Below are 13,838 nucleotides of genomic sequence, written 5' to 3' on the forward strand. Positions count from 1 at the left end.
TATAACCTATAAAGGGAATATGAGGAATGTTTGTTCCTTAACTTTGCCAAATTTAGTTGCACCCTGTCCAATCTCCTGAGTCTTAATGTAGCTCTTTAATAGTGGCGTAGAAGTGCGTGGAGAGAAATAGTTCAGTAGCATCAAACTGCATATACATGAGCCCTGCAGTGCTTTATTGTTATGGGGCTGCTTGACGTGTTGTCACTCAACTTCACACTGATGTGATTTCCTGGCTGGGATGGGGTGGGGTGCTGTCCACCTCCTCCCTGTATTATTCAGCACATTTTCTTGTTAGCACCACATGGAAAGATTCCATCTTGTGTGCTGCGTGAAACAAAATCAGACATACTTTATGTGGAAGTTTTTGATTTCACTGCTTATGATTTCACTGTGCGTGAGGAAAATCCAGGTCAGTGTAGCATTTTGTGGATGGGACTGTAGTTTTCCTGAAGCCCTGAACCATGTGATCTTATAATTTTGTTACATATTCTCTGCAATTTTCACAATTCAAGAGCAAGTTGCCATGTCTGAAAGGGTGCTGGAAGCAAATTTGGTAGTAACATTCGAAAGAGATATATACTTCAAAGGAAAAATGTACAGGAAAATGGGGGGAGAAAGCAGGGAAATAGAAAAAATTGGATTGCTCAACCGAAGAGCCAGTGTAGATATCATTGGCCGAATAGCATTCCTTTGTGCTCTGATCATTCTATGATTCTATCGTGTACTAATCAAAATATGCTGATTATTAATATGTTTTTGCTTAGGAAGAGAATTGCATCATGGGAGAGCAGCGACAGTTCCGTAAGCGAAAAACATTCTCATGGTGTATCAAAGGAAAAAACTTCACATCTGCCCTTACAGCGAAATCTTGCCAGTGCAGAGAGTCTGATTTTGAGTGGTAATTACCTGTTCTTTTGACAGTTTAATCAGGCATCTGTATAAAATATTAGAAATACAAATAGCAATATTAGAAATTGCTCAATTTAGTACAAGAGTTTAATACCAAAAACTCATTGCAATGCTTGTCCTAATTGGTTTATGCTTTTTATGTGAATACTGGCCAATGTGATATGCTAATATGAAGATGTGGTGAATGTACACTGAGAATTACTAGCCTTGAGGAAGGACTCAAGTTCAGAAACATTCGGCAGGATTTTCTGGCCTCGGTCAGCCCGAAACCAGAAAATCCCACCCAAGGTCAACTGACCTTTCCATGGTCTGTCACTCGCCCGCTCCGATTCTCGTGGCAAGTGGGATGGTAAATTTCACCCCACTGACTCTTTTTCCACCGATGGTCCCTCAACTGTTGAGTATCTGGCATTTTCTGTTTTATTTCCATTTTCATATTCCAGCTCTGTAATTTATTTTGTCGTCATTTCTTGGTGTGGATTTTTCTTCAAATCTTTCCCCTCCCTTTATGAAGATTCTGACTTGCGTTGTGTTGCAGTTTGATGAGTGCATTCCATGATTGAACCAGTTCTCAGCCAGCACTCTCTGCTTGCACTTTCTGGAGGATGTACTTCATGAGCTGGAATGCTGATTTCACCTGTTTTTTTTTCCACCTCCATCTCCCCTAACCCACAAGCAGCGCTCCAAATTCCACCCTGCTGAAAGCAACTAATGTAGCGCAGATCATAACTTGACTCACTGAAGTTTTTGTTGTGTGAAGTTTATAGTATGGATGTATTTACATGGAATTAGAGTTTGTGTGCTTTAACATTTAGTCATAACATATTGAAACAGTCTTCTGAATCATTGGATTAAATTTATCCCAAAAGTACTACCTGTCAAATCATGTGAGTTGATCACAGAAGTCTGGATTCTATTGCCCTGTGACATTAGCCAGCAACGGAATTAAAAAATGCTTTCAGCTGCATTTGAAAGCACTAATTCATCTTAATATTGAGATAGTGCCACCAGTGGAAAGTCTTGTGCAATAGAAATTTTGGGAAGCAGAAAGGAAGGAGTCATGGTGGTGTGGGAATATTATTTTTTACATTGTGTTAATTTGCAAAATCTATCTTGACATTACAAAATTGAATATTTGTGCAGATTGTCATTGCTGTCTTGCAAAATGTTATAGATTGTATGTGGTCAAGCTCTAAGCTCCATTGATTTAGTGGAACAGCAACAACTTTGCAAAGTAAAGCACTTGATGCAAAATGGAATGTGTATTTTTTTATTTACTGCTCATCAACGATTTAAAATCACCAAGTGAATAAACAGTAACTCTGTCCTAATTGTTCCTTCAGAGTAGGCATTAGCATGCATCAAATGCATGAAGTATCCAGCACAATAACAGATTATTGATGTAATTAACATTAAAGAGTGTAATGCAAAATCTCTGATTTAAACAAGAACAAAATGCAATATGCAATAATAATCCAGATGTGATGATATTATACTTAGACAAAAACTTGAGAAATCAGCAAGCTATCAGCATGTATAAGAAGTCTACTTCCACAGTCAAGGCCATTGATATGCTGCTGGCCCATTTTAAATTGGTGCACAGCACTGCCAACATGAAGGCCAATCAAAGACCTATTAACAAAAATTTGGAATCTTACTAAGAAATTTCTACCCACCTGGAAAGTGGATACTCACCCAGTGAGTTCCTCAATCTATAAATTATGTGAAATCCACAGGGTAAACATTCAACATGCCACCTGGTCTGGATAGAACGGGAAATGAAAACGGAGTGTTTTCTAAGTTGGGTGTCTGATCTGCAGCACTAATTTTATACTCAGACAAATGTTGAAAATCTATTTTTGTTGGGTCTGTCTTTGATCATTGTTGTATTTTTGCAGTGACTATGGTTTTGAACAGCAAGCTAATGGTAGATGTGTCCCAGCGTTTTGGTACAATCCAGATTCACCTTCTGAGGACTGTAAATTTGGACAGACATACACCAGAAGCTCTGGGTAGGTACTGCATGTCTCAGGGAAGAAAATGAACAGCCTGTGAAAACAGATACTTTGTAAACTCTTTCCCCTCCACTCCATTTCATTGGTTTTCATGTACTAAAGCATGGGACATATTGTTATGCATCCTTCTAATGCTGGGGATTTTTTGCTGTAAACAGCAATTTCCTGTTCCTTGTCTGTTCCCTGTATTGATGAGATACCAACATGGATGTGAATCTCATGGAATAAAATTTCATTGTCATTGCATTGGCAGTATAGAATTTAGGATGATCTTGGGACACTCAAAGTACTTTGCAACTAATTCAGTACTTTTGAAATATACTTTTTACACGAAACAGAACAGCCAGTTTGAGCACAATGAGGATTCACAAACCACAGCATGGTAGTGACTGGATATACTGTTTTATTGATGTTGGTTGAGGAAAAATCTCTTGTTCTTCTTTGCAGTAGGGTAGCATGTGTTCTTTTGCATCTGCCTGCGAGGACAGGTAAAGCCTCAGTTTCATGTTTTCCCTGACGGTGCAGTATTCCATCAACACAGTGAATGTCAATCTGGATTATGAGCTAAGTCTCTGGAGCAACTTGTACTTACATCTGACTCTGAGACCACTGAGATAAGGTTGACATGATCTGGCAGAGCTGATTGTTCTCTGCCCCCCTATAATTCCATAGAAATGCCCTTATTTGGTTCCTTATTAATCAATTTGACATAAATTTGACATTCAATTTAACATTGGATGAATGATCCATTTTATTAATGCAGGTTCTTCCAGTCGAGGGTTCTCTTGGGGTTTTGGAGTATGATGCTTTCAGAACTCTTGTCCTAAGCCAAGAAAGTAGCAAGTCATTGACTGGAATATTACCACCATTCCCGCCACCGGGATTTTCCCATCTTGCTGCAGTGAATGCCAATTTCACTGGGCACTAAATTCTCTGACCTTCCTGCAGCAGAAGCATAACGTGAACGGATGGTAAAATCATACCAATTGTCTTTGAAGATATCTTTACATTTTTTACTTTGTTTTGCACCTTTTCTTTTCCTCAAACATTCACCAAATGTATGGATCTTCGGGTGCAAGAAAAGATCCATTAATGCTACACGTTTCTCATTCTGCCTGCCTTCTTGTCAGCTCTGGGTGGAAAGAGGTACATTTAACATAGTGTCTGCAGGTCGTGCTACCCACACTCGGGTAGTAGTGTGACACAACTGGATTGAGGCTCCAATCTCTGTGGAGAATATGTTTGAATCCCATTGCTACCATGTGTCTGATATGGTTGTCATAGTTGAATAGTGGATAGAATGTGCAACCCTTGAAATGTGGATGTGAAGTTTGCAACAATGCTGTGAGGGTGAGGTGGACCACATGAATGTCAGATGTGAGTCCTGATTGAAAGAGATCATTACTTAATGAGTGATGGGCATGTGGTGAATTGAGGAGTATTTGTGGCTAGTGACACATTTGGTGGAATCCGTCATTTGAAGATGCCTTCAATGATCTTGACCATTGATAGAAATGTTAGGTCATTAAACCTCTTGCAGCACTGCATCTAGACCATTGAGCTTCTATTTGTTCCTGTTGTATCTGAATGGCTTCCTTCCCTGACTTGGATGCAGGACATCCAATTTTTCCATCTCCTGTACCAAGATTCCAATGCAGCATTGAAAACTCTAAAGACCGTTCTCTCATGTTTTTTATTATTCTCCAGAAGTCACTTCAGCCATGATTCTGAGCAGCTGCTCCAGCTAGAAAGACTTCCCTTTCGAGTTACAAGCTAGCTTTGAGCAGTACGAACTTGCTTTAGTGTGGTGCTGTCTGCTCCTGATATTGGTTCAATGCTGATGTTCCGAGGCAATAACCAATGTAGCTAGCAATGGCTGGGCACTGAGATTGCTCATTGAGCAGGCCACATGTAGTTGGCATGCCACTGCCATCGCAGTCAAAATGGAAGTGGAAGAATTTGGGAGAGGAACCAACATCTATCTGCTGCCACCAGTAGCAGTAGTGTACCCAACTGCCAACTCTCTACTTAAACCAAATAAGGATCACTGCTCACTTGTGCTGGCATTTCACCACTTTTGGGAAAGATTGGTACTCTCAGAGAGGCAATCAGCTAAAATCTGGTGGGCTCCAGTGGGTTCCTGAGCCAGGGGCCGTTCCTCCTTCCACAGAATCACACAATATTGCATTGCAGAAGCAGTCCATTGAGTCTGTATCGATGCATGAAATGCCTGACCTGCCCATCTAATCCCATTTGCCAGCACTTGGCCCATAGCCTTGAATATTATGATGTGCCAAGTACTCATCCAGGTACTTTTTAAAGGATGTGAGGCATCCCACCTCCACCACCCTCCCAGGCTGTGCATTCCAGATTGTCACCACCTTTTGAGTAAAAATGTTTTTCCTCAAATCCCTCCTAAACTTCCAAACACACACTTTTAACTTACGTCCCTTCAGAATTGACTCTTCAACTAAGGGGAACAGCTGCTTCCTATCCATCCTGTCCATGCCCTTCATAATCTTGAACACCTCAAACAGGTTGCCCCTCAGTCTTCTCTGCTCCAGTGAAAACACCCCAAACTTATCCAATCTCTCTTCATAACTTAAATGTTCCATCTCAGGCAGCATCCTGGTAAATTTCCTCTGCAGCCTCTCCAGTGCGTTCAAGTCCTTCCTATAATGTGGTGATCAGAACTGCACACACTACTCCAGCTGTGCCCTCATCAAAGATCTGTAAAACTCCATCATGACCTCTCTGCTTTTGTAATCTATACCCCAATTGATAAAGGTGAGTGTGCCATATGCCTTTCTCACCACCCTATTAACTTGCCTTTCTGTCTTCAGAGATCAATGGACAAACACACTATGGTCCCTTTGTTCTTTGGAACTTTCCGGTGACAGACCTTGCATAGTGTACTTCCTTGTCAAATTTCTCCTTCCAAAGGGCATCACCTCTCACTTTTCAGGGTTAAATTCCATCTGCCATTTATCCGCCCATTTGGCCATCTCATCTATATCTTCCTGTAACCCAAGATGGAGTGGGGTTAGGCAAAGCGGCTCACGTGATGTTAAACACCAGGGCAGATATAATGAGCAAATGATCCAGTTGAATGCAGCCACATTCTACAATATATTCAATTCCACTCTTGAAATGTCAAATATGAAAATTAGGTTTGCTCCATAGTTTTCTTCATTCTTTATTCTGCATTATCAAGAAGAGACACTTGGAAGGAATCTCTCACCCCTGATGTTTGTTTTCTTGGTGTTGTTTAAAGTTTGTTTATTAGTGTCACAAATAGTTTTACATACACACTGCAATGAAGTTAATGTGAAAATCCCCTAGTCGCCACACTCTGATGCCAGTTCGGGTACACTGAGGGAGAATTTAGCATGGCCAATGCATCTAACCAGCACGTCTTTCGGACTATGGGAGAAAGCTCTCAGGAAACCCATTGTAGACATGAGGAGAATGTGTAGACTCTTCACAGACAGTGACCCAAGCCAGGAATTGAACCTGGGTCCCTGGCGCTGTGAGGCAACAGTGCTGAGCAATGTGCTGCGTGTGACCTTTCTATGTGATATGCAGCACTATACTGACCGATTCCATTTCAAAACAGCATCATAGGGAAACAGAGTGCACAAGGCTCAGAAGTGGCCATCAATGCAGTGACAATAAACACTTTGGCAAACAATGTGGCTTACCTTAATCTTAGGCCTTGTGTGTTTGGGGCTGTTTATCTGTTTTTCCGATGCTCTGATTTGAAGTATGATGTGGGTCGCCTCCATGGCACTGGAGCCAAGGGTATGACAGAAGTGCTTCTTCATGAGGTGTTTTTGCGATAAAACTGTGACATATGAGGTGTTGATCAGTCTGCTGATGGCTTGTTTTCATTGAGTCTTGTGACTGCTTGTGAAATTGGTAATCTTGCAGCCTCCCAAAGCTGCTGCTTTAGAGTAATTTTGATTAATATTTTTCTCTACAGACTGATAATCATCTTGAAACTAGCACTGATGACAGGAGGGAGAAAGATACAATCCCAAATATATTGCAGAGAATCTGCAGTGTGCCAAACAACTTTTCCCGCCCTCGTATTCTGTCTCTGTACAAGTAATATGAATGTTTATCTGTAAAAGCTGAACTGGATGCTAAAGCTCTGTCTATTTTGAACAGTTACAGAAAGGTGGCACTGAATGTCTGTAAGGGTGGCGTGGACAAACGACAAGGCTCCATGCAGTACCGATGCCCATTAATGGCTCCTAAAGGGCTCCGAATAGTCATAAAAGGCGAAAGACTAGCAGTCAACCCTGGAGATGATGTTACATTCTTGATAATGCAGAGTCAGGTAATCTGAGCCTAACTAGTTCTACCAAATTAGAGTTTGCAGATTGTCTCACACAAAAATTCTATGCACACGCCCCATTCAGAATGGGGAGACAGTGGTATAGTGCTAATGTCATCACAGGACCAAAAATCCAGAATCCCAGGGTGATGCTCTGGGAACATGACAAGCTGGTAGAATTTAAATTCAATTCATAAAATCTGGGCATTAAATTATCATCAGGTCGCTGATGTCCTCTGGGGAAGGAAATCTTACCTGGTCTGACCTATATGTGGCTCCAGATCCACAATAATGTGGGTAACTGCCCTCTGAAATGGTCTAGCAAGCCACCTCAGTTCAAGAAATTTGGGCAAAAATTACTGGTCTTGCTAGTGATACCCACAATCTTATGAAAGAAGAAATTTAAAAACACCACACTTGAAGGTAGGTCAGATTTGTTCTAACTTACCTAAATTTGTCTGAACTATAAGTGGAGAAGAAATGGAAATTACACAACCCCTGTAATTGTAAATTTGTTCTAACTGTATGAAATATATGGTCTATGATGAAATTTATGCAGTTCATTTTATTGCAAGTGGTCAAGTTGATTTCTCCCACCCCTCATCTATGTGAAGTGTCGCTGTCATGACCACAATGGTAAGAAATCATGAGCATTTCTGGCTACGCATCCATTGAGTTTATCATGCAAGTAGTTGGTCCATAAAGTCCAAGTCTATTTCCCAATTTTCCCTGAGATACCTGATCACAGCTGTGATAGTGAATGGTGCCTCAGCATCCCTGAATTAGGAGTGAAGGAATTGGCCAGTATGTTTACTCCTGATCACATTTCAATTTCTCTTGAAAGCACATTTTATCTAACGGCTGAGGACAGAACTGGGTTTCCAGTCAGATAGCTTGCTGATGCTTACCGGCAAGCTCACAGTAAGTAATGGCTACTTGAGCAAGGCACGGGAATTGTAGCTGCTGCCAGGTGAGATGTCAACACCCTCAGGAAAGAGGGAGGTAAAAAATGATTGACAGAGAAAGCTGCTAAAACAATTCTAAAAGCCTCTGCCTCCATAATTGCATAGCAGAGAGACGTCACCAATTGCTATTTAATTGACCCCTTACTTGTATGCTGGCTTAATAGCATATTTAGCTTTAGATCAGTACATTGTTAATTGAGCACAGAATGAAAATGTATCAGTTCGCATCTAGTTGGCTAAATGGTGTATGCAATTCCTGCTACAGTTAAATTCTTGCTCCTGATCCATGTGAATGCAAAATGTGTTGTGCTAATTTCCATTTTGCAAGCTTAGCTCATGGAATATTTTCAGTGAAGGATATGCTGACTATTACCACAAAGCTTAACTTTTCAAACTTGCAATTGTTAATTCTACCCTGCTGAATGCAGTCTTGTGCCGACGAACAGTTCAACAGGCAGTGGTCTTCAGTCACCTCAATGAGTTGCTTATTCCTTTTGTTTGAGGCAAGACATTCACTGTGAACAGTGTTGAGTTATCACCAGTTCTATCATCTCCTGGCATTCATTACTCTCACTGAGATTGGCTAGTTCATTGCAGAATAGAGATCGATCCAGGAACCTCCTTGTTCCAAATAGTGCTGTGCTGCGCACCTCAGTATGTTTACCCAGCAAACAGCTTCTGAGCTTAAACTATGTAGTTGTACTTTTTAAAATTGAATCAATGTAACTAGTTGCAAGTGATTGAGACTAAAATACTATAATTCTGATACTTTTTAACAAAATGTAATTTATGAAAATCGGCATCCAAGAGTAACAGTTCTTGGCAGGCTAAATACTTTGCATATTCCAGCTTTGATCTTAACTTTTAAGGGTGGTTTTTTTAGACCATTTTTGAGCATTCATTAAATATATCTATATTTATTAGTGTCATTATGAAGCTTATATGAACACTGCAATGAAGTTACTGTGAAAATCCCCCAGTTCCACACTCTGGCACCTGTTCAGGTATGCTGAGAGAGAATTTAGCATGGCCAATGAATGATTAGTAAAATCTTCCAGATCTCCTTTCCAGCTCACATCATATAGTCCTCTATGCCCACCCCAATGAGCATTTTTTCATTTCTCACTACCTTTGATAGCAGGCCCTTTGTCACCTGGAATTCTGGGAATTATTTTCCTCAACCATTCTGCCTTGCCAAATCTTTCTTCACCTTCATAAACCACCTCAAACCTATCTGTTCTGCCACATGTTTTGACTTTTGCTTGGCATCCTTGTTCTGATTCACAGCGACCAGCTCCTCATTGTGAAATTAATTCCAGAACAGGTTGTGGTACAAGTACGTATACAATATCAGCCCTGTGTATAGACATATATGGTAATGAGGGGGCAGGTAAATAGCAATGCAAGTATACGGACTTGGCAAATTATTTATTTCTTTAACATAAGAAATGCAGAACTGTCCATAATTTATTGACCTCTGATCCATGTACTGATTTCTTTTCTTCTCCAACCTTCAATTTTCCTGTCATGATTCCACGGACCTCCGGTGCAGTGGTTAGCACTGCCGCCTCCAGCGCCAGCGACCTGGGTTCAATTTCTGGCTTGGGTTACTGTCTGTGTGGAGCCTGTACGTTCTTCCCATGTCTGTGTGGTTTCCTCAGGATGCTCCGGTTTCTTGCCACAGCCCGAAAGACATGCTGGTTAGGTGGATTGGCCGTGCTAAATCCTCCCTGAGTGCACCCAAGCAGGTGCCAGAATGTGGGACCTTTTCACAGTAACATAAGCCTACTTATGACACTAATCAATAAACTTAAAACTTCTAAACTTTTAACATATGGAACTCGACAATGAGTGTCAGAAAGCAGTTAAACTGCACGGTTATCAATACCTGTTTACCTCTAGCAGCAATTGTTGGGATTAGAACTGGGATCCCTAGTTGAATTTCTCCTTCCTGCTAGCCGAGAGACAGAGAGAGCAATTACACTGCTCCCTGTCAGAAATCAGCTAACTCAGTGGACTGGCAATTAAATTTCAGTTCAGCAAAGCTTTCCAAATTGGTGGGATTTGGGAAGCAAAATTGACTTTTCAATAGCTGGTACTCACTGGAGCCATAGTTTCCTGAAAATCCAGACAAAGTCCGGCATTAAAGTCCTGACAGCAATATGTGGAAATTGGTGCAGTAATATTCATATGAAAGTGTAAATTTCCAGATTGTGCCAGCAAATGGAACCAATTACAGAATGCCTTTAGCATCAGCTGTAGCACTGACGTAAATGACAGGAATAAAATCAGCTGCATGTGTTAATAAGATCACAGCTGCTACCTTTGATTGTTGCTGTCAGTAAATATATATATTTTGTAATGATTACAACATTCTATTAATAGCCCAAAATGAGCGAAAGATTTTAGCATTGGCTGGTTGGTTTGCTTTGTCACTAAATTGCTAAAATTTACATGAAAATCATTAGCGCTTCTTGTGGGAATGTGGCATCATTGAAGCACAGTTACATCCGTTTCACTCTGAACACCTGATCAACAATAACTTCCCATATGTGGGCATAGGCATTGTCTCTGTGATTGAATGTGTCTAACAAGTACTTAAACCTGATTGGGTGGGGTGGGGGGGTAACAGATAGCCCTTGAATCAATGATCAATTTACAATGAGTGATTTAACCTACCAAATTGGAATAGGCTATTGACCAGCCATGGATTAGATACCATTGTTGATTGTCTAAAAAAACCCATCTGGTTCACTGATACCCTTTAGGTAAGGAAATTTGCTATCCTTACCCGTTCTGACCTACTCCAGAGCCACGGCAATGTGGTTGACTCTGAACTACCCTCCAAGGGCAACTAGGGACAGGTAATAAATGCTGTCCAGCCTATGACGCCTATATCCCATGAATGAATTTTAAAAAAAGTATAAAAGGGATAGAACGATAGTTAACTGATCTCTTCAAAGAGATCAGAGATGACTCAAATTAATTTGGTGGAAGTTCAGAACAAATGTATTAAACTGAGCTATCAGGCCAGCAAATTCAGAATCATTGGTCCAGTTCTTCCATGGAGTGGCAGTCACAGTTGAGATGCCACTCTATGCTTTCTTGCTCATCCAGGTCAGGAGCTGCACATTTCTCACTCATCATCTGTGCCAGGCCTGGTGAGAAATGTGTGCAGCAGCCCAGACTCCTTCCAATGCAAGGATCCTTGGGGGAAGCAAAGCCGCACCACCATTTTCTGTCACTAACTGCCATAAACCAGGTAAATTTAAAGTCACTTGGAGAAGCTAGGGAGAAGCTAAATGGGTTAGGTGGTAGGGTGTTCAGAAGGGGTCAGGAAGGTATCTGTGGTGTGTTGGGTAGTGGTGGGAACAAGGGGGTGGTCGGATGGATATCTGAGTGTTCAGTATTATGGTTACCCAGGAGTTGGCAATCTCCCCAACTCTCCAACCCCCCCGCCTCCGCCCCCAAACAACAATATTGGAGGAAAGCATTTTAAAGCATCACCTCACTGTTACACCATTGACATGCTTCATCTTTTGCTGTTCAAGGAGCAATTGGATTAGTGGGTTTGTGTAATGGGCTTTCAGCTTCGTAGTTAAGCCTGAATCAATCAAAACTGATTAAATAATAGGCTAAACTTTTTTTTATATAGGTTCTGATATAAAACTTATTTGGAACGAAATCAATCAAATTTTGAGTCTTTGTGTTCCCAGAAAATAAGTTTTCATGATTGGACTAAATTGTTTCTGAGCTATGAGGAAATCTCACATTGGTGCTCTCTGAATGCCCTTCTCACTGAGACAATTAGTTGGAAACGGAACAGAGCAAGTTTTGCCCATATTTACTTACAAAAGCTGATTGCTTACAGTGCAATGAAAACATGAAAAGGATTCCCTTTCTTCGGATTAAATATCTATCAACTTCATGAACGCAGAGAAACAGAAGTAATAGAATGATAAGCACATCAAATATATTTTCAAAACTGAGTTTGTCAATATGAAAGTTAATGGGAAAATGATAGTGTGATTTATATGCACACAGTAATGACTAGTTGTTTTTGTATGATAAATCATGCCAAAAATAGTGTGTTGCAGTGTCATCAATATGAAATTTATAAGCAGGAGGGTGATTATTATTGTCAGATTGTGAGCAAATTGAGTTTGCAAGGCTTGGAAGAATTTGAGATCCACAAATTTGACAGTGAACTTTATACAACAGACCTTTCCACAATTGGCAAATTATGTTTGATGCTGTTTTTGCTCCAGCTTAGAATGCAGATTGCAAATTAAATGAAAGAAGTGCAGCTCGCTGCCTGATAACTTTGAAGACTTTTGTGTTTCTGTTCAGATTTTCTTTGATGAGCAGTGCAGAAAACTTCTGCACAAAAGAACAGCTATGTTATGAGCAGTATTTTCTTCTGCTCTTCTGAAGCTAATTGTTAATAGGAATCAGTTCCACAGGTATCCCTAACCTCCTTGTACCTTTTCTCAGGCAGCCATTCTTTATTTCTGAGCCGAGAATGCCAGAAGGCTATTCATCTGTAGACAGCCTGACAGCTGAGTTACAACTCTTTTGTTGCCTAACTTTCCAGGAAGGGTTGTTGCATTGTTTTCAAGAAACAGGTACTTTTGGCTGTCCCTTCCTGTCCTTGGCCCAAGAATGCTAAGGCGAATGCTGAGCCAAATTGTAATGCTCAGCTAAAATCAGCCAACTTAAGAGAGATAAGACATTGAAACTACCAATCCTTACACCTTGGCGCTAGATCAGGATATACCTTTATTCATTAAGCTATCTGGGGAACCTATAAGATGTCCTCAATGGGCCAGGGAGTGTAGAATGCTTACAATAACTTAATATCCATATAATTGATTTAATTTGGACTTTGGAACTCATGAGTGATCAGGTCTTCCTCACTCATATAAGTAATTTTAAACAACAATACTTTATGCTCTTTTATTGTTATCCTGCTTCTGTCTTGTTAGGGTGATACATTAAACACAAAATATCAGGTGGATCTTGGAGATGGTTTTAAGGCCATTTATGTCAATCTCACACTGATGGATGAACCAATTCAACACAGATATGAGAAACCAGGAATCTACCGGGTCTCTGTGAAAGCGGAAAACATTGCAGGGTCTGACGAAGCCATGGTTTACATTCAGGTGAACTGTAAGTTGGCGCAGCATGGAAATATATGAATCCAATAAAATGTTTGTTGATGATATTCCACAAGAGAAGTTTGGAGATGGAATTCTGTATGAATTGTGACAATCACCTACATATCAACATATTTGTTTGTGCAGAGGCTTGACATTAAAGTAGAAAAAAAAAACCCATTGAGTTGAATTTGCAGCCTTCCATCTGCAAGAGTTGAAATCTCCATATTAGGCAGAGAAATGTTTGTTTCACTGTACATGTTCATGTTGTATTCATGCTTTGTGTAAAGACATGTAAAAATATTTGGTAACGTGCCATAATTCTCCAGAGGAAACTAAAAAGCACAAAAGCCTAATTGAGTGGATTTGGCTATAGTGTAATAGGGACAGGTGATAATGGGGTTATTTCCCCTGGTTTTATTTCATTGTGTTTCTTATTTTAACCTGGTTT

General features: G+C 40.4%; 1 protein-coding gene across 5 annotated transcripts in view; it reads left to right on the forward strand.

Moving 5' to 3' along the window:
* Positions 1 to 13,838, forward strand: part of sorcs2 (sortilin-related VPS10 domain containing receptor 2) — a 591,285-nt gene that overhangs the window by 529,951 nt on the left and 47,496 nt on the right. For all 5 annotated transcript variants that reach the window (XM_080192200.1, XM_080192208.1, XM_080192218.1 and 2 more), the window contains 4 exons: positions 765 to 898; positions 2,808 to 2,921; positions 7,095 to 7,266; positions 13,214 to 13,400. In XM_080192200.1, coding sequence (XP_080048326.1) covers positions 765 to 898; positions 2,808 to 2,921; positions 7,095 to 7,266; positions 13,214 to 13,400 — 607 coding nt within the window. The remainder of the gene's footprint in view (positions 1 to 764; positions 899 to 2,807; positions 2,922 to 7,094; positions 7,267 to 13,213; positions 13,401 to 13,838) is intronic.

This window comes from Carcharhinus amblyrhynchos, chromosome 1 (genome assembly GCF_965287045.1).
Source record: "Carcharhinus amblyrhynchos chromosome 1, sCarAmb.v2.hapA, whole genome shotgun sequence".
NCBI lineage: Eukaryota > Metazoa > Chordata > Chondrichthyes > Carcharhiniformes > Carcharhinidae > Carcharhinus > Carcharhinus amblyrhynchos.